The sequence below is a fragment of the Typopeltis vanoorti genome, chromosome 9, assembly GCF_054136105.1.
Source record: "Typopeltis vanoorti isolate ZY-2024b chromosome 9, IOZ_Tvanoo_1.0, whole genome shotgun sequence".
Lineage (NCBI taxonomy): Eukaryota > Metazoa > Arthropoda > Arachnida > Uropygi > Thelyphonidae > Typopeltis > Typopeltis vanoorti.
The window spans coordinates 67,966,543-67,993,133 of record NC_143557.1 but is presented as its reverse complement, the minus strand read 5'-3'; the positions used below and the strand labels follow the sequence as shown (position 1 = coordinate 67,993,133).

Below are 26,591 nucleotides of genomic sequence, written 5' to 3'. Positions count from 1 at the left end.
CAGAACCTGAATTGGACATGGATGAAACCATAGAAGAAGACTCCGATGGCTCATCAGACGAAGATCTTGAGCTCAAATTGGATAAGAATTTATTTTACACAGATGGAAGAAAACAAAAGGGAAGACGGCATTTCCCTCACGATGAACTGGATGATGTTACAGATGCTCCGGATCGGGAAACAAAAAAGAAAGAAGAAGAAGAAACAAAAGTAACAAAACCACCACCATCTTCTCCTCCTCCTCCTCCTCCTGAGGAGTATCATGTTCCTGAGGAAGGTACACCAGAAATAGAAAATGCTGACAAAATTGAATCCGAAATCATTAGTAGCTGCGTCGGCAACGAAGACTGTAGTATACATGCTTCTTGTATCACTGAAAATAATTTGAAATACTGTTATTGTAATCCTAGTTATAATGGTAACGGCATTTTCTGCTGGGAGAATTCGAATCTGTTTTTTACTCCATAGGTTTGCCTATCACTGTTATTTTAATACATCTAGTAGTAACATCTTTAAAATATAAACAATTCTTTAACGGGTTGTGATCAATGTTTGTGTAATTTCTTTTCATTTAATCTAAACTAATTTAAAGCTTAGTTTAAAATTTTGGTATTTTGGTATGAACACGCATCCTTGAGTTCAGTTCAAGTACACTCTCTTATGTTAACGAGACTAATAAACGGAAGTTTCCCAATAGCCATCTTCAGCTTCAAAATGTAGCCTTTCTCAGATTTCTAATTTTAACATTACCAAGATGATATATCCAGCCACCGCATGTCTGAACAATACATAAAAGTACAAGACAATCGTCTCTGTATTCCAACTGTTGTATTACAGCGTGGTTAGTATATTTATATGCATCAATTGTTCATTTTCTAGCCCGCTTTTCAGTGTTTGGCGACGTTAAAAATATCAGACAAAATTTTAAAGTTTATTTGAAATTCGCTTGTTAGTCAAGTAGAGTTGTACTGAATTATGTTTAAACATGATGGCATTATGAGAACATAGTTTGACAAGGATTTGTCTTATACATCATATTTTCATTATGGAGTATTTTTTTTTTCAAAGTAATTTACAGACTAGAATGAATTCGAATATGTTTGTTTGGTTGTTTACAAGTAGCTAAGAGACAACCAAACATATATATTCTCAGGACGATTTATTTATTTTTCAGGTTACAATAATTTTCCTAGAGGAGAAGTCGCAGTTGAGATTAGCTGACTCAGTCTTCACTTTAAAAAAATCTAAGAGTTTCTTGCTAATTTTAAAAAAAAATCATAACTGGGTCTTTTCAACTAATTGCGAAACTAGCAGAAAAACGTACAGAATTGTGAAACTTTTAAAGTTTTATCTTAGAATTACTAATAGATCTTTATATCAGAACTTCAACATAACCAGAGAAATTTCAAAAGATGGTTGGCATCTTCGTTTTGTCATATAAAACATTTCTGCATCATTAATAGAGAGGTCTCCGCCATTTTTCTCCCGATTAAACTGCACTCAATATGGCTGTCATAAGACTAATAGGCACAAAGAGATAGAACTGTGAGAAATATTGCTGGTGCTGGCGCGCACATACACACATACAGTAATAGACTTTACATACAATATACTTTTTAATAAGATTAAAGGAAATCAAAAATACTTGCCAAACAAAAATCATCTAACAAATAAATTACTTTATTCATTTGCTTAGTCACCGTGAAGGCATCGCTTGTTCAATTATAATTAACCTGTTCTATCATCAAGTATGCCGAACATTCCTCGATTTAGGAACAGAACTTATGCTATGCAGCGAACCTTTTAACTGAACGTTTCAACTTAGACACTGAAACGAATCGACCGTAGTGTGAAGCAAAATGTACTAAAAATGAATTAAGTACTAAGAAAGCAGAAGACTATTGGCATTATTCCTAACAATTAGTAAATAATTGTTATTGCTGCTGTGGTAATAAGAGAACGTCAGAGAGGAATTAACGTTCTAAAAAATTAAAACAATACTATTAGCAAAGGTGCTGTTTCTAAATTGCAACATTCTTTCTGTTTCAGTGCCTGAATCACATTTTGGAACATATATCTTCTTTGGAGATATCACTTATTTTTTTAAGAGAAACTGGATAAATATCAGCTCAAAATCGATTGAATAATGTGTCCTGTAGCGGTATCTCCACATGAAGGTACCACTTCATCCAATTCCCTTTTAGTTTAGTCCTATTGAACTGAATTTCTGGGATAAGGGGGACATAATTTTCAAATTCGTCAAATTTGACAAGCCGTATTCCACTGAGCACCTGTGTCGAATAAGAAGGCAGATCAATGCTGTTCAACGTGTAACCCAAGTTACAGTAAGTAATTCAGACTCTAATAAGAGTCAGTGACTAGCTACATTACGGAAAGTGCAACTTCCCAAATCAGCAATAAAACGGCTTAGAAGGCTGAAGCGCAGGCCCTCGGAAGAGCCTTCTTCCTGCTCTAATATGAATTAATTGATAGACATTTTAAAGGAGAATGAGCTGTAAACATTATTAAGAAATAACGAATAGTAAATGTAAAAACATATAGATTTAATTAGTTGTTCCTATATATTTCTTTCCTTACAAGGACATCGTCAGGGTGAGAATGAAGGAAATCCATAAAACAACATTTCAAGTTGACATGCTTTTCGTGATATGAGTTAACTACTCGCGTCTTGGTCACAGCAAGTGAAAGCACTATTAAAATTCAAGAGAAATAGTAACTGTATTAATTTAGCCGACGGCAAGAATAGAGTTTATTACTAAACTTACAGTGTTGGTTTAGTGTTGCATTAGCATCATCAAAGCAACTATATTGGACAAAGTAAACAATGAACTTATCAATTTTAGCATCATATAAAAATTGACTTTTACTAGTAGATGAAATTTACATATCCATTGATAATTAATTAATTATGGGCTTGGTGGTACTGAATTCTAATCTCAATAGAATAGCCTGTCTGTCCAAAATAACAAAGCCGACAGGAAAACAAGGTAGTTTGATAAACACCAGGCAAGGAACGAAGAAATAAAGAGTTCCTCATCTCATCTTCCATCACAGAAGATAGATGTAAATCAAGACTCACATCGCGCTCAGCTAATCTGTTGTATTGGAAGAACTGCACAACATAAAATCAACTACAGTTAATAATGAATACGATAAAGTCTCCATCCAGAGAATGCTTAATAAATATCATCTCATCCAGACTTCAAGATGTTAAGCGAGTCGCATAGCGTACCTTAAAGGAATATTAGCATACCGATAGAAGTCTGAATGGGATGATAATAATCAAGAATTCTTCACAAATTTAATCCAAACACACACACACACACACACACACACACACACACACACACACACACACACACACACACACACACACACACACACACACACACACACACACACACACCACCACCACCACCACCACCACCACCTTCAAACCATTTCGGAGCTGTCCTCTTTTCTATCATCCACCAAGGATAAATTAACTCTCATCCCTCAGTCCAAGAAGATTAAGATGATATTAAGTTCTTGAAATCTGATGTTGACATTGCTCTCCTATGCCATTAACACTAAGCCAGAGTTTTTTCGGAATTTAAGCTATTCTGATTGCATGTCTATCTCAAAGTAATCAATTCATGTGTATGTGTGTGTGTGTGAGAAAGAGAGAGAGAGAGAGAGAGAGAGAGAGAGAGAGAGAGAGAGAGAGAGAGAGAGTAGTTTATTGTTTAACCTTTGTGTCTAATTTCTAATTGCAGTAACTAACTATTGCTTCCCTTGAACTCTAGTAGCAGAAGACACGAGTAATGAAAGCATGCTACATGATATTTTGAATACACTGAGGTTAGCTTTGCATTAGGAACAACCCCCCCCCCCCACGATGTACACATAACGAAATACCACGTGGTATCTTAATATAAATGGGCACACACCTATCTTTTTCATGTAATCACTAAATTGCCATTAATGGGGGAAACGGGCGATGTAAGCCAATTCGACTGGGGGAAGATAGTTGTGGCCAGGAGGGCAAGTGCCAGTATTTCGGACACAGCTGCACTCGTTGGTTGCTCCCATACTACTGTATCAAGGGTGTAACCAAGACTGGATTAACAATGAACAGATATCCAGCAGAAGGGCTCGCATTGGTCAGTCACACACACATGGTTGATTCCAGAGGTGAGTGTCAGGTGTCAGGTGTCATGACTGGTATCTCAGCAACGACTTGCAATAGCTCATCCACCAGTACAATAGCGAGGCAATTCCACCCATTTCCACATGCACCATAACTTGCTTGGCCTGAGATTCCATAGCCGGAGACCAACAAGGGTACCCATGATGACATCCAGGCATAGCAAACAATGCCTCGCGTGGGCCAAGGAACTTCGGCAATGGACCCTCTACAGATGGAAGAAGGTCGTCTGGAGTGATGAGTCCCGTTTCCTGCTGATGACCTAGTTCGCGTAAACACCATGAAGCCCTATCCCCCTGTTGCACAGCAGTTGGGGTTCAAAAGGCCGGTGGAGGTGGTATTATGGTCTGAGGTCTCCTTTCTCCTGGAACGCCCTAGGTCCGTTGGTTATCATTCCACAAACACTGAATGGTGATCGCTACAGGAACGATCACCCCATCTATATTTGCAGGCGGTCTACCCCGACCACAGCGATATCTTTCAACAGGGCAACACACCTTGTCATCGGGCTTATACAACTACTGAATGGTTGGAGGAACACGACAACGAATTCGCCATATTGCCTTGTCCCGGGGTGTGAGAACTACTGATCCTCCTCCACGGAATGAGCGTGAACTGAGTTGCTGCAGCGGACATGGGTCAAGTTAGGCATAGAGGATGTTCGACACCTTGTGAAATATGTTCCTAGGCGCCTGCGAGCCGTATTTGCACAGAGAGGTGGACGAACGCGTTATTAGGTGGGTGTCCTAATGCAAAGCTAACTCAGTGTATGTTAATTGAATACCGTTTTCCGGTTCTCCTTTATTCTCTCCCTGACAATATACTTGCAACAATAAAAAATATGCGAGCAATAAATTAAATCTATATGTTTTATGTGTACTAACTGTTATTCACTTCTTAAAAATGAATTAATAACATTTATTAATTCTCTGGAAGAAAAAAGAACAGGCCCAGATTCCTTCACAACGGTCTCCCATAGGGCTTTGTGTTATCCCCCTTTACTTTTTAACATCTACGTGTTCGACTTACCACATACCAGCTCAAGCACGTATATGTACGCTGATGACCTAGCGATCCTACATCAATCTACCTCCTTTGCAAACCTGGAAGCAACCTTGAACACAGACCTGAACATCCTGGAAGAGTACTTCAAGCAGTGGTACTTGAAGCCAAATCCAACAAAAACTGTGTCCACAGTATTTCACCTGAACAATGCAGAGGCGAATCGACACTCAACCTTTCTTTCTGTGGAAAAATGGTAGAACACGACCTCATCCGAAATATACCTTGGAGTAAGCCTGGACAGAAGCCTAACCTATAAAAGGCACATCACCAATCTGTCCAACAAAATTAAAACGAGAAAGAATATAATTTCAAGGCTTGGGAGAACCTGGGGGTTGTGGTGAAGAATTCTTAAGGTCGTTTGCACTAGCCCTCGCATTCTCTGCAGCAGGATATTGTGCCTCTGTCTGAGAAAGAAGTGCACACACTAACATTATAGACACCCAGCTAAACCTACTATGCGCACAATTAGTGGGACAGTGAGAAGCACCCCCCTCTCTCTCTCTCTCTCTCTCTCTCTCTCTCTCTCTCCTGGCTGCCTATCCTATCTAACATTGCTCTACCAAACATCCGGAGAAGACAGGCCTTGATTAAAGAATTTAATAAAGAAATGAGCAACCCACTTCTGCCCCTGCAGCAGACTCTCATAAATCCATCAGGTCTTCACCTAAAATCTAGAAAGCCTCTCTGTTCCATGAACGAAAGCTGCCCTGCCACCAACACCTCACATGTGGAGAGAATTCTGGTCCAACAATCTCCCAACAAACAGTTCCCTGGTAGAAGATACCTGTGCTCTGCAGCCTGGTTTTGCTCTTTCTAGAAAGATTTGGTCATCAATCAACAGGATCAGAACTGACCAGGGCAGATGTGACTACCTACTACATAAATGAGGGCTGTTAGACCACCCTTATAGTGATTGTTCCCCTTGACTCAGACGATTACTCATATTGTGTACGACCACCTACAGGACATCCACAAGGAGACAGATGAGGCCTTGAATTGGCTTTCCAGACATTGACCCGTAGTTGTTGTAATTACTTTCTTTTTTTTTTAAAAAAAGGAAGACTTGGAAAGCAGTTTGTCTTTTATATAATGAACTTTTACATGTTAAGTTTTTAATCATTTGTTTCTGGATATTGTGATTGTAGATTTCACTTGCCAGTTTCACAAAGTCATATGCGTAAATAAATAAAATAAATAACATTTATTAATTTAATAGAGCAAAACAAATTACCATATATGTGAAATGAATTGTTGAAAAGACAGACCCTTCGTGACTGAAATGAGGTCAATAAATTATCAAATGGGTTTGTTATAAATTAGATGTTGCTGTCCTATTAATAAATATAGAAATCTAAATCACTGCAGTCACGCAATGGTGCTCATGAATACATAAACGAGAAAATCTTTCGACATTGAAAGAAAGGCGTTTATATTGGAGAAGTTTTTGATGGGATTAATCAACAAACACAATGAGTGTGTTCATCCTCTTACATGACTTTCTATTGATATTTTTACGGAAATGTGCTTCCAAAAAAAAAGTTCAAAATGTGAATTTTCAAAATTTGTTATCCATGATGTAAATTTATCCTTTTTTATGTTTTGTGAAAAAAATATACCATTACAAAACTATGAAAGTTTCCATACATTACAAACCATTACAAGTTCTGTGCTCCTAGTTAGACAGATTAAGATTCCGAATATCTTAATTCTCCGCTGGGCCAAAGCCTATGATAAAGTGCAAAGTAATAAATGATTTCTTTCTGTTGATATTAACATACATTTATCTCTTGTCATGGTCAAGGTATCACTAAACTCATTATTACTATTAATATTCTAAGAGTAGTCATCAATGAGTCAGAAGATAGAGGCATGTCTTGGAACACAAAAATATTATCTTTAATTTGCTGATCTTTAATATCGTAATTCTTATCGTGGTTTTTTAAACCAAAATACCGAGATTTTAGCATAGTATAAAGTGGAGTAAACTTTTGATTTATTTGATCGGAGGTAGATCACAGGTTGATCAATGCACTTTGTGGAGTATCTACTTTGCTCCTTTTTAGATCTTGCCCCTGAAGATGAACCTGGTGTAATTGGACTTTCATCTCCAATAAATCATCATCTGCATTACTGAAGAGCATTTCCTTAAAATAAAATAAAAGTACATTAATTCTCTAATAATAAAAGAAGTAAGCAACAGGTCTTAAACGATCAGTTATGAATGCATGTCCAGATTGAAATCTCCACCTGCCAGCCTTAGTTAGCCAAGCAAACATCACATTCTCTCTCTCTCTCTCTCTCTCTCTAACGAACAGGAGGAGCAAAACATCTTGAGCATGGATGTTTGTTTTTAAATGGTAGGTAAACGAAGCGAAGCAGTTTGAAAAGTTTCATGTTTGGTGTTTAACCCTGGGTTTTTGGATTATCTCACCCATAGTCTATTCCCATACATAGGTGATGTACGTCAAGGAGATCCTTAGTCTCCTCTTTCCTCCATTTTAACATCGATGAGTTTCTTCACTCTCTTCGAAGCCCTGCTGGTAACTCACGACACAACTATTCACAGTTTAAAGCGATCGACTCTTTTCAACTTGGAGGCCTAAATATCAATATAACAAAGTTGAAAACACTTTTTCTTGACTACTCTGGAAGAAACAAGAAACTGGAGGTTGAAAACTGAGTTAATTTATACAAAATGTAAATAATTTTATTCCTCTCTCGGAAACTGGGGTTTTTTACCTCTCGCAACCCGACCAGTGGAACATAGGAAGTTTTCAAACAAAGAATACTTATAGGCCTATCCACCTTATCCTGGAGTAATGGTTCCGAAATCCAAGTACCTGTTAGAGCCACTAATGATGATTATGATGATGATGATGATGATGATGTGTTATGTCTCTACTATTTTCTAACTTTAATGGACGATCACCAATCTTCAAATTAATATAAGGAAATTGTTCACTTTCTAAACTTTCATATTACTAATTTTTCAATCTTGTTATTGTATAATCTTTATCTACCAAAATAAATTCACATGTACTTGCATAAAATGTGACTATGCCATCGATAATTTTTTTTATGAAATGCAGAGTCAACGAATGGATTTGCTAAGTTTGTAATCATTTTATTTTCCATATCATGATATCATTCAATTTAAATCCATTTCCCGGTAGACGCTTAATGGATATCAAGTCATTTGTATACTTCAGATTTTCATGACTTCAAACTGCTTGTTAAATGTGTTCATCACATCTTTCTTTCTCACAAGTAAAATGAAACAACATCTGTTTTATTAGTTGGTGTTTCTCTTAACTGTCAAAAGAATTCAATACACATTATGGTATATATACAGCACGGTTAGATACATCAAAATGTATTATTGGATTTAGCTGCCCATAATACGTACGATGTACCAAACCACAATTAAATCAGCTAAGAAATCCTATATTCTCGGTAATCTAACTCATTATAACTAATTTTTAGGCTAACATTATAATCTTGTGGCTATCATTTGTCATTATTTATCCGTGACTACTTTCTTATTAAATGTAAATGATCAAACACTATGTTATTTAGGTTTTGTTCAGTCTCTTTTTCTGTCTTCATTGTCAAATATGTTCGTAATTTTGTCTGTAATCTATTTACAAAGATCCATCTTGAATATTATTCATACTAAATCTTGAAGAATACCAATTTATTTCAGTATCTTCTGAAGGATTTAGAGAGATGCTATTGTGAACTTGTTCGATACAACTTTATATGTAATAGCCATAAAGAAATATCACTAGTTATGTCTTTATAATTTAGGTTAGTTCTTTCTAAACTTTCTATTCATATCATTATTGTTGTTTTTTCAGAAGACAAATCTAACATCGATATTTTAAATTAGTTTTCTAAAATCATTAAAGAATATAACTGTCTTAATGGAATTCATTAGGACAGATACTTGGTGTAATTTTATTATTATTTTTTAAATATCAGTCTCAGTGAATCCATCATTATATGATGTATTTCGTCTCGATCTATTTTTAAAGGTGTATCATTCTCTCTTTAATTCCCAGTGTTCATTTAATCCGTCAAACATTAAAAATACTTTGTCTGCTTATACTAATTTATCATATAGTATTGTTCTCCAGATGCTAAAAAGATGTTTTTCAACATTTAACAGTTGGATGTTAACCAACCACTAATAGTACGAGGATGTTTCAAAAAAAATAAAAATAAAAATAATATGCAACAGCATGCAAGCGATTCAAAAAAAGAATCCACACTATATTTCAGACAATAATATATTACGTTGGAGTTAGAGTCCACGAGAGGGCGATACTTTGGCTTTCTTCACCGTTTAAAATTATTGATAGTCTGGGCCAGCTATCTCTAACTGGCTATAGTGGAGACTAACTGCCTCTTCTAAAGTTCGATAGGGCTAAACAGCTTCACCTACTGTCTATGGGGAATAAAAGGCATTAGCGTATTTTTCATTTTATTATTACTGTATTTTTTTAGGTAATATTGCGACTGGGGAGAGATACATAAATGTGTAGATAGATAAATATATGTATAAATATAGATAAACGTGTAAATAGCACCGGCAGAAATTCATTGCCAAATTGGTAAAAGTGGCTACAAAAAAATTCATGTATAAGAACAAATTTTACTGTGTAATACTTTTGTGGTGGGAGCTTTGAACAATCCCCACGTGGTCCTTATTTTGTACTCAGTGATCTCCATTTATTTGGACCACTGAAGGAACACCTAGTTTGCAAGCAATATGCAGCATAGTATAATTTTCCTGTTGAAGATACTGGGCAGAAACCTTTAATCTATCATACAGATTATTAGCGCCGTTTTCAATAGGCTTACATCAATTAAAATAACAAATGTTTCATTAAATTTCATATATTGGCTGAAGCATCTGCGTAACAACTTAAAATGTGAAATTCAGGATTTTAATCCCGCCACACAACTAAGAAGCCCCTTGCTAAGATATTTTATGCCTCGCTTTTTTATATTCCTTAATCTTTCTTGTTGACGCCACTATACAAATTATAACCATGCAGTTTAGGACATCATGAAGATGAATGCTTGTGCATTTTCTCTGATTGAGCATATTGTTAATCCTATACCGGTCAACAGCTTGAGAATTACGCTGACAGATACAATTCATGATTGGCTTTGTTAAGTGAATTCATAAAAAATAAATATAGTTACAAATAAATGAAGTCCTACCGTACCATTGGCAATGTCCTCTCTTGGCTACTACTATCTGAGTTGTTCCATTTAGTGTATGCGCTGTCGCTAGCAATATTTAAGGAGTCACCTTCAGCATAGAACTCTTCATTCAACATCAGTGCCGTCTCCAACTCCATATTCCTTCTCTCCAGCTGGTCCATGTAACTACTTTGTATGTCTAGTTGTAGAGAGAGCCTCTCATGGAGTTCAGCGAGGTCTCGTTTCACAGAGAGGATTCTCTTATTTCTTACAACTAGTTCTTTACTAACCTTGTTCAACAAACAATAGAGTTTTTTTATTAAGGAGTCCTGATGTTCTAAACAAAGATGGCTTCTGCACAATACACTCAGACATTCTGATAACAGGGTGACATCCTGAAAAAAAAATCTTTGATTAGAATAATTTAAGATAAAATTTAAACACTTGAAAATCTTACAGGTTAAAAAAACAACTTTTTTTTTTAAAAAAAAAAGAGAGCCTTGAAATATGCAAAGGTTTTCTACGTAAGTTTCTTTACTTGGGAAAGCCGATTAAGCGAGGTCCTGCTCGTTTTGATATTAACCAGAGCTGGCTAATGCAAGAAGATAACGTATTCTCTGTTAGGTAATTCGTATTTTGAATGCAAATTAATTTGTTTTCAGTGATAACTCTTAATACCATCCTTAATTGATGTGCCTGTTCTCGGACAGTGGAATAGACTGATTGCTGGAGGTGACGATACAGTTGTAACCTGGTAAAATGTAATTATTATCAATTACCCTTTCATTCAAATCGTATACCAGAGAAAGGGAAGCTAATGCGAAGCTATATAGTGTTTTTGATTGAGTTCGCTTCAAAGCGAATCCTTTAGAATGCTGGTTGCAAATTATTTTTAGAAACACAAAGAAAAACAGTTACCATAGGAAGATTCGAGTGTTTTTAAGATTTGTCACTGACCGAAATTTATGTAGTTATATCAAATGTCCAGTGTGTTTAAAGAAAGCTACAGTAAACACTCGAAATGTTTAATTCGAAATATTTTTCTGTTCAAAATCATCATTATCTATGTTGCATCAAGGTTTTACAGCGAATGTGACGATGTTGACCATCAGGGATTGTTCAGATTGTAAATGAAATCCATTATCTCTTTTTATTTTCTTTCCATGATGGGTTCAAATATGATGGCATTATCTTTCCTTCCGACAATCTATAGATAAGATATTATGATATAAAATACAATTAATTGATCTGACACCGTTTATTCAATAAGTTCCATTTGCAACTATTAAATTCTGGTTCTTATGGTTGTATGTCACCTTCATGTGACATACAACGGTTGTATGGTTGTATGTCACCTTCATGTCATTCGCACTGCGAATGACATGTGTCATTCGCACTGCGAATGACACATGTAGTCATTTCCTGGTATGCTTACCAGAACTAAAAGTAAGGATAAGGATTAGATTTATTTTTCTTTTAGTATCGTTCTTATTTGCGGAATAGCATTTTGTCTTCCTTCTTGATATGTTGAGTTCCTAAGCAGTCATTTGTTAAAATATTTTGGAGCCTATCAAACAGAACTGCCTTTCCAGTAATCGAGTCACATGTCTAATAGCATGGCCTTGGGACAAACCTACACGTTCTTCCTTATCAACAACTATTTCAGCAGAAACTGTCACTTCAGGCGGATCAAAGCTGTCCATTTCTTCTTATCTTCCCAAATTCTTTCTTCATGAACACTGTTCCAGTTTAGGTTTCTTTTGTCTAAATCTTCTCCTATCTGGTCTTTTCACTTTTGTGTGGTCTTCCTCTTGGTTTCGTCTCTTAAAATTTTCGTTTCATAGATTCTTCTTGGTATTCTTCTAAATTCATTCTCATTATATGTACAAACCACTTCAAGTGAGAGATTACAAGCATCTCTTCAACACTTTCTAGTCTCAAACGATTCCTAACGTCAACAATTCTTATTATAACTTCGCTAGTTTTTGCTAACATTGTCCTTAAAACTTTCACTTCCATTGCTTGTATTAGTTTCCATATCTCCGATGCATAAGACAAAATGGATAAAAAAAACAAATTCTGTTAATCAAAAGCTAGCACTTCAGCAGAATCTCACGGAAGTTTTGACCGCTCTTCAAACTTGCCCATTGAGTACAACACCATTAGACCACCAGTAAACATACCTATTCTTTGAACAAAGGGCAACGAAATATGCGAAAAACTGCTGTCATAAAAATTTTGAAACTTCGGCAAAAAGTAGAAACAAAACTTTGGTTAATAAGTGAATCAACTGAATCCCGACCAGGACGTTAAAAACCTTTATCAGGGCTTTTCAACTGCAGGTGAGTTAACCGGTCTCATAAAATGGATTCTTCTTTCCGGAAATTTGGGTGTTTCATCCCGAATTTCTGGTTAGCAAACTCGGAATGAAAGAATAGACGCAATTGACAGCCATAATATACTATGTAAACAGGATTAACTGCCCACCGCCCTATCAGAGCATTAATGTTTCAAAAGGTTTCAAAATAAGAAGCCAAGTTACTTGGTTTCTTATTATTTTTTGGCAGTGATAAACTATTGGCCCTAACACGCAAAGGAAACATGGAATTGGGATAACTATGACTTGCCACAGACACATTCGCAGTTTCCATCAGTTAGACAAAATTTATTTTTCTTGTTCACCGGACAAAAACTCCTACTCATGATACTCAGTTGTGATGTCATCGTCATGTTTAAATCGATACTGCAGCTGTACTATTTAGAACTTTTGAATTATAAAGGCTTATAATGCAGACGTTATTACAATGAACAACAATGTTACATGACATAAATGGAATAAATATTACAGCCTGTCTTAGCCTGAATAAATCTAAACATCGAAACATAAGCGCACGACACGATGGCAAAATTATTATGCTGTAACGGTATAACACTTTCGTTAGGAAAATATTTATTATTTGTAGAATTTGTAGAATCTCCTAGCTATTGTCAATACAGCTGAAAAGAGATAAACAATAAGAACAACACTAAATATTGCAAGCGCGTGGATATCTACATCTACAAACTAAGAATTCAGAGAAGTAAATGTAAATAATTACGATATTAAGAAACACAGGAATGAAGAGTTTACTTAAGAATTCTTCCCCAAACTGAGAAAGTTTAAGGCCATCGTTTTTGTTGAGGTTCGGACTGTGAATGTGAGCTTCACGACTTTTTTTATATATTCTTTCATGAAGAAAATAACTTTTATATAGGACTTTAGTTTTGTCGCAATGAATTCTATGTCTAGTGAATAAGACGTGGCTGGCTAAACTAGACTTATCACACTCTTGAAGTAAAATATACTGTTGATGTTCTTCTAGACGAATCTGAACAGAACGACCAGTTTTCGCATAATAACAAAGTCCACATGAACAAGGGAACCTACAAACTTCAAGATAACAGAGAGGAGGCTATTTGTCCTTCGCAGAGGATATTAACCTAATAATGGACATTAATATCTAATCTTAATGTCCATCATCTAATAATATACATTAAAAAATAATTTAAAAAAATCTAGTCCGGAGACATAATTGTCATACTGCGATAAGGCGCAGTCTTTGTAGTGAAAACAAGAGTGGGGCAACGAAGGCTCTTATGGATCGTATAATAATTCTGAAGATCCTGAAAGGTCATCAAATATTGTTTGGGGAAGCTCGTGATTTTGCTATTGATTCAGTCGTAGGCCACTATTTGTTCAATTACACAGATCATAATGAACATATAAGCATGAGATTTTTTATTTGTCTGGAAGACTTGGAAAAATAATTCTCTTATTACATAACACATTTCAGATATCCTCCTTCTCTTTTAAAAATATCACATAATTTAAGGACGAATCCTAAATAGTCTGTCAGGACGTGTGTCTCTCCCAAATATAAAAACAACCTTTGCTTAACAATTTCAGTGATATTAATTAGTTAAGTGGTGAATCATCTGATTTTTTAATGCTATCTACTTTTAATATTCTCATACTTACAGACGTTTTATCTGGTGTCGACGAAGTGGAACCTGCCAACAAAAATAAGAAATGTTGAAATATATTTATATCGTCATTTTCATTTCAAGTTTCTAAAGATCTAAATTAACATATTATTCGCTAGAGTAAATCGCATCTAATACCAGTGACTAACTAATATGGCTTAAGCTAGTAAAATAGGCCTAGGAAATTATACTCTGCCTTTGGTTAACTCAGTAGCTGCTAGTGTTATATCGAAACTGACAAGGAAAGTAGTAATTTAACATTTTACTCGGCTAATTTTAAAGAATATTATTGCAAATAAAATGAAAAATACTGATCTAATGACAATTACGAAACTAATAAAATAAAAAAAGTATATTATTATTATTATTTTGCTTGGAGATCATTATCGGACTGTATGTCCTGGAAGAACAAATTAAACTGGAAATTCGTTTTTAAAAAAAAAAAAAAAAAAAAAAGATAAGAGGTAGAATTGGTATTATATTAGCGCTATAATAAGGTGAGCTAATCTTATTTTTAAAAATAATAAAGAAAGAAGGATTCTGCCAGAATTCAAATTTTACATTATATTAATGTACATAAGAACAAACAAACATACACTCACCTGTATAAATTGAATCGTAGATCAGACAAAACAGCTTCGATACGCAGATAAGACAAACAGCTACCGCTACTAACAGCGCAAGTAAACGAAAGGGCAAGGTAAAGAAGACACGGAAGATATTCGGCAACAAACTTGGTAAATCACTGCTATGATTGACAAGTTTTCGAATCAAAGTTTTATACGGACTTCGCTGGTCTCGATCTTCTAAAGTTGTATCTGCAATGCAAAACAGAAAACGAACGGATATAAAAGAAGTGTTAATGAATGTAAATTTATAGACACTTAAGTTAAGGAGCCTTCGTAGTTAAGTTGGTATAGGTTGGAAAGACCCCCCCCCCCACCGAGTTCGAATTCCATTTATGATGTGAGGTACCTTTATCGGGTCTTTTCAATCAAATGGTGAGTTAGACGGTTTCATATGGAAGTAAATAGTTTTGCTCCCCTCAAAACAGACAAACGGCTTTGTGAAGACAGAGATCTACAGATATACACCCTCTGTCTAAAAAAAGAAATCGAACTTTTGATAGAAAATAAAGCACAGGCCAATTATAATTATTCAAATCATTTATTTCAATCAATATACTCTCCCTCAGCTTCGATAGAGCGTTTGGCAGGGTTAATTAATTCGTTAAGTGAGTTTTTCATATCGGACGAGTGATCCAACACACAATTGGTTTTTGCCAAAAAACTGTCAAAAACTTCGAACTGTCTCACAATGTTCGAACGATGAGATCGTGCAAAAGTGACCAGCTGCGATATTCATGCCGTACGCGACGAATTCTCGCTATCAATCGCTTCAAAACTTCGAGATAAACCTCACCATTGACCGTTTGGCCAGGCGGAACGAATTCTTTGTGAATAATGCCCTTGGAATCGTAGAAACAAATCTGCATTGTCTTTGCTTTTGATTTCTCCAAGCGACTTTTTTCCGGATGCCCCTCTTCTGGCGGTCTTCGCTCAGCACTCTGGCGCTTCGTTTCGGGCTCATACTCAAAACACCACGTTTCGTCAATGACGATCGTTTCAAGGAGGTTTGAGCCCTTACGAGCGGTTTTAATGAGGTCCTTGCAGTGTTCAATTCGATACATTTTTTGGTCGTCGGTCAACTTGTGGGGAACAAATCGCGAAGTCAATTTACGAAGGCCCAAACTCTCGGTCAAAATGTTGTGCGCAGTTGATTTTGGAATCCCCAATTCATCTTCAATCAATCTCACGGATGATTTCGGGTTGTCTTTGATGAAATCACGCACTTTTGGGATTTTAACTTCGCTCAGTCCAGTTTTTGGACGGCCGGGCTTTTCGTCATCCTCAAGCGTCTCACGACCACTTTGAAATCGATTAAACCACTCGTAAACTTGAGTACGGGATAAGCATTCATCATCGTATGGTTTTATGAAGCATTTGATGCGTTTCGGTAAAACTTTTACCAATTTTAACAAAAAAGTCAATCGGAGCTCTCTGTGAAACTCATTTTCCGACACTCTTGACACTATAACTCGGCTTCTGATGAAACAAATATCATAAACAGTTGACACGACACTAATGAAGGTTGCCGCTTTCGACAACAGAAAAGATACAACAGGTGGCGCCACTAGTTTCTTCTGTTTTCAAAAAGTTCGGTTTCTTTTTGGACAGAAGGTGTAAATACCTGTTCTTAGGGGATGTAGCGGAGGAGTGGTTGTGCCGGCTGCGTTAATTCGACGTAACTCCGAATCAGGGGGAACCTACCTGTGCTAGGCAAAGGTGAGTTAAAAAAGAAGTCTGGGAAGAGCTTAGGACCGATTGTTTCATAATAATATAAGCAGCCTTTTTACTCACTGCATTATTCAGTAAACTGTTCCAAGACAAAAGACTAATTTTAGCTATCATTACCCTTAATTAATATTTGTCTAAGCATTCCTTTGTTTGCCAAAGTTGGGTTGTACTGCCAAGAAGGGTTGTAATGAAGTAAGCATAAACTAGATTACAGAGTGAGGATTCTACTGATTTGAAAAAAAGATTTCAAACGTTTTGAATTGAAATTGATTTCAAAGCTTAACTAATAAAACGCTCTGCAACTTTTATTAAGTATTTATTGAAGGATAAATTATCCTATTATCCTATTTGGTTAAGCTAACCAAATGGGCAAACTAATGCTTCCATTAAAAAAAAAAAAAAAAAAAAAAAAACGAAGTTATTAACAAATTGTTGGTCATCCTATAAAACTTCATAACAAACGTGAATTATAAATAATAATATAATAAATAAAAAACAATAAATTAATTAATATATAAGAGAAATAAAGACAACAATATAAAACTATATTAATAGAAGTATAATATCAAAGAAATATATTTAAATTTAGAGAAATTTGGAGACAAATAATGTAATTACAATAAATTTTAATAATTATATGTATAAAGTTGCTTAAATGTGAAATATTTAAGAACAAAAATGATAATGTTGTTACTGACATCGTCAGCACAATTTTCTTCAACCGAACAAACTAATGATGTGACAGTCCGATAATTTCTTCTAACAGTATCGCATCGTCCCAAGTCTCAAATATAGAGCATAGTGCTGACGATGTCAGTATGGGATGGCTTTTGTGGATGCTTTTAGCGGAGTTTTATTTTTTATTTTTTTAATAGGCATTGATATGATCGAAGGTCATTATCGCATTACATAGTCGAGATTTAGTATAAATGCAGTAAAGAAAAGGACTAACCTGGTGGTTCCAATGTTATAAGACTGTTGGAGATCCAGCTTTGTCTCTGGATGTCAAGGATCCAGTTTGCTGAGTTGATGTTGCTCAGCAGTATCGTGAACATCAAGGCCACTGTAGCTAAAAGAGAAGGAATAAATCACAAACTGGTATCATTTCCCCTTAACAATAAGATGTTTTAATATATAAGCTAAAATTAATACTATTTGGAATTTTTTTTTGTTGTTTGAACCGAATTCATATTGAAACCGGAATGCAGTCAAATCGATATCAGGGAATTAAAGTAGAAATAAAAAATTACCACAAGCGTTTTAAATGTTTCAAAGATAGTGGCATTCCAATATTGTGAAGTTTGTGTGTTATTTGCTGAGTACAAACATTACGGTTTTTTTTCCCGATTTTTTTCATTCTGACAAGAGGGAGAATGCCAGTTTTAGTGAAGTAAGATAACCTATATTTAGGTCTTTTAAAAATAGATAATTTCGGGTAAATAGATAGAATAGAAAATAACGTTTGAACATCCTCGATCGAATTATGTATCATGTTGCTGAGAATTATTTTACTTAGAAAATCAGATATTTCAAAGAAAGTGAAATACACCAGATGGAAAATTGGATAATTTTGTTACGCCCATCCTCAGCGTTTTCTATATAATTCCGCATTTAATACATAAAACATTCAAAAAATTCTCTACGTGTTCATGTTACTTAACTTGGTACTTAAAATTGCAACTTGGTTCACGAGAAAGAAGATGAAATAGTGCTTCATTAATATAGTAGTAAGTACCATTGTTTCTACTGAAAATACAGATTCAATTGAAAGTAAAAACAAATCTCTGCTGGAAGGTTCAAGAGGAGTTACCTTTCATGACACCTATTCTTATAAAACCTATTCACGCATTTAAGAAACTCATTCTAGTCAACCTCTGCAGCTTTGTGGTAGAAAGATGTATTAATTCCCAGCATATTATGGACAATGCTTCTTCATTAGACTATCATTAACAAGAAAAGTCATAACAATGCTGGTGTATCTATTGTTTATATAATAATGCTCGCTTCGATTCAAAATATGAATTGAATGTTATTTACAGCAAAGCAATTTTACAAAGTGAAGATCTAAATGTCATAGCTAAGTCAGTATAGAAGAAAGCCCATTGGTTGGAAAGACTTGGGTTCGAATCTCTATGACGTGAAGAACTTTTACAGGGCTTTTCAACTAAAGGTGAGTTAGCCGGTCTTATATGGAGTCGCATCTGTTGAGGCTGTTGCGGTCACAGATGGAAATATTTTCGAGCGGATTGTGTTGTGAAAGTTCAATTCAAATGGATTCTACGCAAAGAAGCCAATGGTTTGTATCCCATTAACCACAAACCACTGCAGAGCTCGTCGAAACTGACGTATGAACATGTTACTTGTAACAATCCTAACAAATGGATCGGTTCTGTTCTCTATGGAGTCCCGTTTTAGCCTGTAAATTATAGACGTTTGATATGGAGAAAACGAGGAATGCGTAGCATTCCCTCTAACTTCAGAGAAAGGGAGGCAGTATTCTCGTGTGGGGAGGAATAGTGATCAACTGCCGCATTCCTCTTCGTGTTTTTGAGAGACACCGTAGCTGTGCAGACGTACAGAGAGAAGATCCTTGAACCTTATGCGCGCCTTTGTAGGGGTATTTGTAGGGGTTGGCCCAGAATTTCTTTTTACGTATGCCAATGCCACTGCCAAGCGAGCGCTTGTCTTGCTGAAAGAGACAATGCTCATGTCCATAGAAACGCCCCGTAGAAAAGTAGAAGTATTGCATTATCCAAAGTGTTCACATATCGCTCGGAGTTCGATGTTCGTGGGACTACAAACAGAGGTCCGAGGCGAAAAGACGAAAAGCAGAACCATACCATCACCTCCAAATTTCATAGTTGGGGGTTACGGACTCTGGAAAGAGTGCGTAACTCCAACTATGAAATTCGGAGTTCACCGGGCATTCACCAAACCAACACCCGCCCATCTGTTCGTTAGAGGATGTGGTGTGAATCGTCGCTTCATAACACAGCTTTCCAAGCTTCCAGGTCCCACTGTACACGCTCTTTGCAGCACTGAAGACGACGCTGCAGTTAACTCCCTGTGCTTCCATCTCAGTATGGTATCACTGATTGCAAGATTAACACACACACACACACGCACGCACGCACGCACGCACGCACGCACGCACACACACACACACACTATGAGCTTTCGAACATTTTTAAGTGAGTGGATATTTGTTTGGTTCAAGTAAGTAAAGTAGACGGATGTAAAAGAAAACATCCTTGTGTTTCTTTAAAACCGTAAGCATCGAATTTTTTAAACAGTGAATCAAAACAAACAAGTATCGCACTGTGTAATATATAAGAAGTAAAAATATTCATGTAATAATCTCGTTGAAAGTTGACCAGGAGTTATTCTGATTTGTGATATAGCTATTCTTCTTTATATCTCAAAATGGCGTGAATAATAAAATAAACTGTGTGTGTCTGTCAAAAATATTAGTTCTCTTGCGTTACGTTATAAATTTTATGGATGAGCCCATATCTGATTGTAATTGCATAACTGCAGTGCCATTATTAATAAAAGCAGAAAAACGTATCTCAAGAGCTAATTAAAACATTTATCGCGAAGTGGGTACCAGCACAGCAACAATCTATGTCTTCTTAAGTGCATAAAACAATGAGAAAGTGCATTTCATAAATATTCTAATCAGTGCAATGCAGTAGATCAAATTGTCAGATGTGATCTGCAACAACAGAAACTGTCAGCTCAGGCAGAACAAAGAAGGGGAAATTAATGTTCCCCTTCTTTGTTCTGCCTCCCGGTTATTTGTAAATTCTAGTCATCTCTTTACTTTTCCTCTTTATTTATTTAGTTGTGCATAGCCTTTCCTCAAACAATTTAAACAATTTAATTACTTTATCTAGTCTTTATGAACTTCTGAAACGATTTATTTTAAAAAACTGTTTTTACAACTCTTTGCTTCCACATCATATTTCCTCTGTTCTGCCTCCGCTTGTCCTACACAACTCTGCTGCTTTCCCTACCATTATATCTCGAAATTTATCATTTATATTATTAGTAATTATTTTATAGACCTTGAACCTGATCTAGGATTCAAATTATCACTTTACCTCAGTTTGTTTCAACATCCTTCTCTTGTGTCTTCCCCCGTGAAAATTCAAAAAAAAAATAAAATAAAATAAAAATAATAATAAATAAATAAAAGAAAATTTTAACTCAGGAATGTTGTGTGTGTGTGTATGTGTGTGTCCGAAAGGTGTTTTATTACCAATAATATCAGTTTCATTGCAGGCGGATGGTAAACGACATTTTAAGAGTGCCTTTCAATCTTACAATTTCTTACTCTCACTCTTTCGTTTTTGAAATCCAAACGATTTGGTATAGAAGTTAGAGGTTTTTCTCTTATCAATCAAATTGTTGGCCAAACTACCAAATAATTAAATATTTGATAAATGTCGCAGGGATACGAAATTTTACTTCAAAGTTTGTTTTGCAGTGAAAGCAAAAAAAAAAAAAAGAAATCAGGAAGGAAAGTACTTTTTTAGATTTATTTCGAAATGAATTTAGCAGAAGATATTAAAAGCTTGCAATGCATTCAATTTTATTTTATAATTTTCTCTAACAAAAGAATCTGTTCACTTCATAATATATTAACTCGTTTGTTTGTGTGTGTGTGTGTGTGTGTGTGTGTGTGTGTGTGTGTGTGTGTGTGTTTATAAATTCTACGTGGCTCCGGCCACAATAAAATAACTTTATTACTTTTAACGATTACCAAACTCGAATGCCCATCGTCGTATATGCATTTGAAATCCTAAATTAAACTTTTACTGCCCTTTATTGAGAATTACTACGAAGAACAGGTCTACAGTTCGGTGAAAAGTTTTCTACAAAACCTTTACATATCAATCTTGTCTGAACCAAAAATGTTCAACAAATCCTCACATAGCAAAGGCTCGTCAAGATATATTGTTCTCATCTACCCATGAAGTTAAAAGTAGACACGACTGTATCATAAATTTCTCTACTATATTACGAAATACAGCACAGGTTAAAAAAGAAAGGAAAGCAAACAATTTTAAAAATTGTTTGCTTTCCTTTCTTAAAATTTTATTATTTTCTTTTTTTTAATATCAATAATGCACGTCGTTTTTAATGGATTGAGGGTAGTTTTTATATAATTTATAAATTTTGGCAGCCATTCAGTTTTTGTCTTGCAGATCTGAAAGGACAAATGATCTTAAATATAATGGAAATACAGTGCATTTGGAATGGTGTCAATTAATTTTTCTTTGATATTTTCTTCGACTAGAACAGTCAGACATCGAAAGAGAGAGAGAGAGAGAGAGAGAGAGAGAGAGAGAGAGAGAGAGGAGTAGCAATAAAGATAAGAAAAGTGGGGAATATCCGATTTGGAATATCAGGTTTTATGAACGTATATTTCATGCTTTCTATGTAGCTTCAATATTGGAAACGTAAAGAAATAGAAAGTAATTAACGAGCATTAATATTGCGGCCTCTTCTCAGAAGTATTGCATCATTTTCCCTAATTCTTTTGCTTTTTTTTTAATAAAATAGTTTCAATAAGTCTCAAATAATTAGTTTCAATAAATAAATTTCATGAATAAAAATTTTTAAAAAAGTCTATAATTTTATTTATGTATTTGTTTTATTTATTATTTATTATTATAAAATTCTATAATTTTATTGGTTTATTTATTTATTTATTTTATAATAACAGCAATATTTTAACAATAAGGGATTAGTTCTTCCTAAAAACGATAGATGGCGCCAAAAGGAAAATCGAGTTTAATTTGACTACGTAGTTTATATTTGATTATTTTTTTAATGTTTATGGATAACATTATCACTCTACACGCACACTGAACAGAAATTAGAAGTGCAATAAGGTCATTAAACTTTTTTGTGCAGTCCAAGCAAAATATCTTCAAAAATAACTGCTTTTTGGGCTTTTTTTGTTTTTACACTACAAGCTATTTTACATAAGTGCGAATCCACTGGATGTGACAGGAGAAAAATTACAAAATAGTGAAGTATCTAATTTGCATGCCAAAACACCTCCCAACTGAATAATCGAATTGAAATGAACATTTAATCTTCGGACACATCTGGTGTTTTGATTTCACTAAACCTCCATGAAGTACGATTTTTTTAAGGGTCACTAATAATTATAGAATATCGTGCCTTTCTCAATCGGCAAAATAAAAATAAAACGAACTCGTTTTCAAACTATTTTTCATTGGAATTTTGAAGGAACTGATTTTAAATTATATTCAGATGTTTACACCAGACTTTTAAAAATCAATTTATAATCAGTCACGGAAAAATATTATGACAAATTTTTCCGAATTTGAAAAAAGAATATATTAAGAATTATACCTAATACTGCATCGCCCTAGTTAAATATGGAAAAGCTCATTGAGGATCGATTAATGAAGTCTCCTAGAAACAGGAAAGCGAACGATTTGTTTACCCATTTAGCCTCTTGGATGATCATTCTGTCAGTGCTAACAGCATTCTGGCGATCGGTATCTGCACTTGTATATTCAAATACCATCGGGAATTTCTCACATCTATTTATAGCGCATGTGTGAGAGACAAACACGTGTCAAAAGAGTCGTGTGATCGACTGGTATTTACGCAAATATTTGATAACTTGGTTTCCCTTGAGGACGTTCAATCAAAAATTTGAGTTTTGTTTCTATGTGTTCATATTTTTCAAGGTGCTTTTTTTTTTCCTTTTTTTTTTTAACCAAAAGGAAAGTTCTCTTTAATACGATATCAAATGGTATAGAGATATTCAAAATATTTTCATAAATTGAAAATTATTTTTATTATGATGAATGTTAGTTCTTAAATAGTTTGGTTTAGTGAAAATAAAATTATTTAAACATATTTGCTGTTTACATAAATTGTAGTAAATAAATTATAACATTTACTAATTTTTTCTTATGTAATTAAGTTATTAATCTTTTTTATAGTTTTAAGAGGTTTAGAGGATAGCAGCGAAATTATAAATGCCATTGTAAGAGAGGGATGGAAAGAGTAAGATAAAGAATGCAGTTAATAACAGAGGGATCATTTAACAGTCTAGTTGCTCTCTGATGAACAGGATCTTGAGTAAAGCAATTTAGTTTCAAAACTGAAAATTGAGTTGTCTTTACAAACAAAAATGTTGAGCTTCAACATTTTTGTTTGTAAAGATTTTTTTAATGTTTTAAGAAACAGAAGGTGGCCAGGTTATTTGTCTCCAATTAGTAAATGATAAGGAAATGAGGCATTTAAGACGATGACTAATTTATCATCATCATCATCATCATCATCAAATTCCTGCCATGTACCCTCAAGGGGTGTACAGGATATGACAGTACTACATGAAAAAATTACATCATTACTAACTTCCTATCTACAATTTTCCTCCAATGACTAATTTATAGCTTCTGGATATTGTTTATTCGTTATGTTATTTTACTATGCACGAATTTGCAGTACTCTCCATCAGAAGTCAGCAAAAGATTATTTATATATAAAAGGAGAAAAGCCTTGGGAATGCGACATTGAAGGATGAGAATAAAATGTGATGTCTTTCGTCACGCACTGTTTGCTGCCAGAGAAAAAGATGGTATTGTAAAATGTATTAGACAGACAATAAAAGACATTAGGATGAAGCTTGTTCAGAAGGACTTTGTGCTGTACCTCAAGCACCGTGGAAAAAGCGTCAGTCTGCATTTCTCCGAAAGTTTTCATAGCACCTGCCCAATGGTTTGAAGCACAGGTGACGGAATCTTGCGCAGAAAAGTAAAAAAAAAAAAAAAAAACAGTAAAAGAAAGCATCCTGGTTAGAATGCCAAAGTTGACCAGCAGTGACTTTCAACTAAATCCTTTTTAAAATAATAGAAAAAAAGTAACTGGTGATCAACTTTGACATTCTCATCAGGATGCTTTCTTTTCCTGTTTTTTTTTTTTTTTTACTTTTCTGCGCAAGATTCCGTCACCTGTGCCTCAAACCATTGGACAGGACAGAATCATAAGTTTAGAAAACGATAGTAAATATCAAAAGAAAACTTGAGCATCCATGTTGCTGAAGCTCTCTCAGCGATGATGCACTAGAACACGGTCTATATCCAGAAGAAAGAGAGAGAGAGAGAGAGAGAGAGAGGGAGAAGTTAGTAAATGTATTCACCGCCGGCGTGTTTAAAGGTCTGAAATGGATTGGACAGAAGACCGTCTTAGCTAACTGTTAGCCCACCCACGGTGCTAAAGACGATACCGTTACAGCTCATTTCATAGGTGCGATTCAGTCAGTGGCTTGTTTAGAGAAGCCAAGGAGGAGAACTGGATTTGTTAGTTGATTCCTTTCCAGCTACATGTACGTGGAGGAAAGCTGAGGATATTCTTAAGTCATTTCTGGTATACTTTATTTTGTCCTGATATTTATTTTAAGGGATGAATGTTTAAGGAAGTATGCTAGTGAGAATAATTCTCAAATGTGTTCAGAGTGAATGTTTAGATTACAAGATCAAAAGTAATACTCCGACGAAGCAGAGGAAATTTCGTATATCATCCCATTTGTTAATAGCAGAATGCTGTGCGAAGGAGAGGAAATCATACCAAGTTGAGACCTAAACTCTGCATTAAAAATAAGATGAGTCAAAAAGATTTAATATCAAAGAAAAGATTGAGGGTTGCGGGAAAGTTCTCCTAGTTTTAAAAGTACCCCAGCTAAAATTATTGAGCCAGCTACTGGAGCTTCAACATGAGCTTTTGGCAATCATAAATGAACAAAATAAATAGGATTACTTGACTGTTCTTTGAAATACTTAAGATTTTCTGCATTCATGTCTGGCGATTTCATAACTTATATACTGAAGAGCCGCTTCTCATTTTATCCTGGGGGGGCGGGGTGAAAAAAAAAAAGGTCGAGAGGATCATGAACTAAAGAGAGCTCGTGTGCCGCTCACGTGTATGCGTATGTGGGAAGAGTATACAAAGCTCCTTAGAAGCGTGCTCTGCGTTCCTTCCCACATGTCGCTAATGTTATTCGTAAACAATTCCTGTTCTTTCTACCATGCTACCATTAGGTTCAAGTTAAAATATCCTTCGAAGACGTCACATTCTATAGTAGGAAGGGTAGGATATTTAAGGAAAAGATAAGGGACTACTTTACAATTAAGTAAACATGACTTAATTATTGGATGTCTCCAGCAAACAAGGCGGTAGTATCACATCTAATGATGAAAATCACCATCTTCATTTAAATGTAATTTGAACTTCCTTCAGCTAGGAAAGGGAAAGCGACAATGCCCCTTTCACCCTTCTTAAAAAACTGACAACAAGCGGGGACTGGCTATGGTTAGAAAATAACGCTGCTGTCAAGAGTGCTTTTCTTACTAATTCTTGTTGTACTTGATGTTCTTCTTTCCGTTGTGTCTCTATTAGGTTATCTGTAATGCCACAGCACATTCAGAGATTAACATCATTACTCGGAACTTATATCTCGGTATGGCAATTACGAAGGGACGATTAGTTTAAAAATATTTTCTAATAATATGAAATGTTAATTCTTTCAAAATAATGCTAATTAGTAGGCTTACCCATGTTTATTCTTCCTCTTTTTTTTTCTTTCTTTGAAAACAAAAAATGCGTCATTCAGATATCATTAAGGGTATTTGATTTTGCTTCATGTTTTTTATTAAGAATTCCTCACTTCTAGAACCA

At 35.1% G+C, this 26,591-nt stretch overlaps 1 protein-coding gene and 1 long non-coding RNA gene across 2 annotated transcripts; both read right to left on the bottom strand.

The window, feature by feature from the left end:
• Positions 1-7,240: 7,240 nt before the first annotated feature.
• LOC150103124 (uncharacterized) lies at positions 7,241-10,626 on the bottom strand. The gene is made up of 2 exons (XR_016548832.1): positions 10,506-10,626; positions 7,241-7,415 (listed from the first exon to the last, which is right to left on the bottom strand). It is a non-coding gene; the product is annotated as an uncharacterized LOC150103124 (long non-coding RNA).
• LOC150103123 (uncharacterized) lies at positions 10,619-26,544 on the bottom strand. Its single transcript, XM_090398099.1, has 6 exons — positions 26,468-26,544; positions 17,815-17,931; positions 15,108-15,323; positions 14,501-14,532; positions 10,773-10,877; positions 10,619-10,681 (listed from the first exon to the last, which is right to left on the bottom strand). Exons 1-6 carry the CDS (start codon positions 26,520-26,522, stop codon positions 10,619-10,621), a joined length of 588 nt encoding a protein of 195 aa, XP_090254225.1. The 5' UTR covers positions 26,523-26,544.
• Positions 26,545-26,591: the final 47 nt, after the last annotated feature.

Coding starts and splice junctions, on each gene's coding strand:
- LOC150103123 (XM_090398099.1), bottom strand. CDS start 26,522: ATGACGCATTTTTTGTTTTCAAAGAAAGAAAAAAAAAGAGGAAGAATA. Junction 14,533..15,107: donor CTACGATTCAATTTATACAG/GTGAGTGTATGT, acceptor TTTTGTTGGCAG/GTTCCACTTCGTCGACACCA. Junction 10,682..10,772: donor TCTATTGTTTGTTGAACAAG/GTTAGTAAAGAA, acceptor CTCTACAACTAG/ACATACAAAGTAGTTACATG.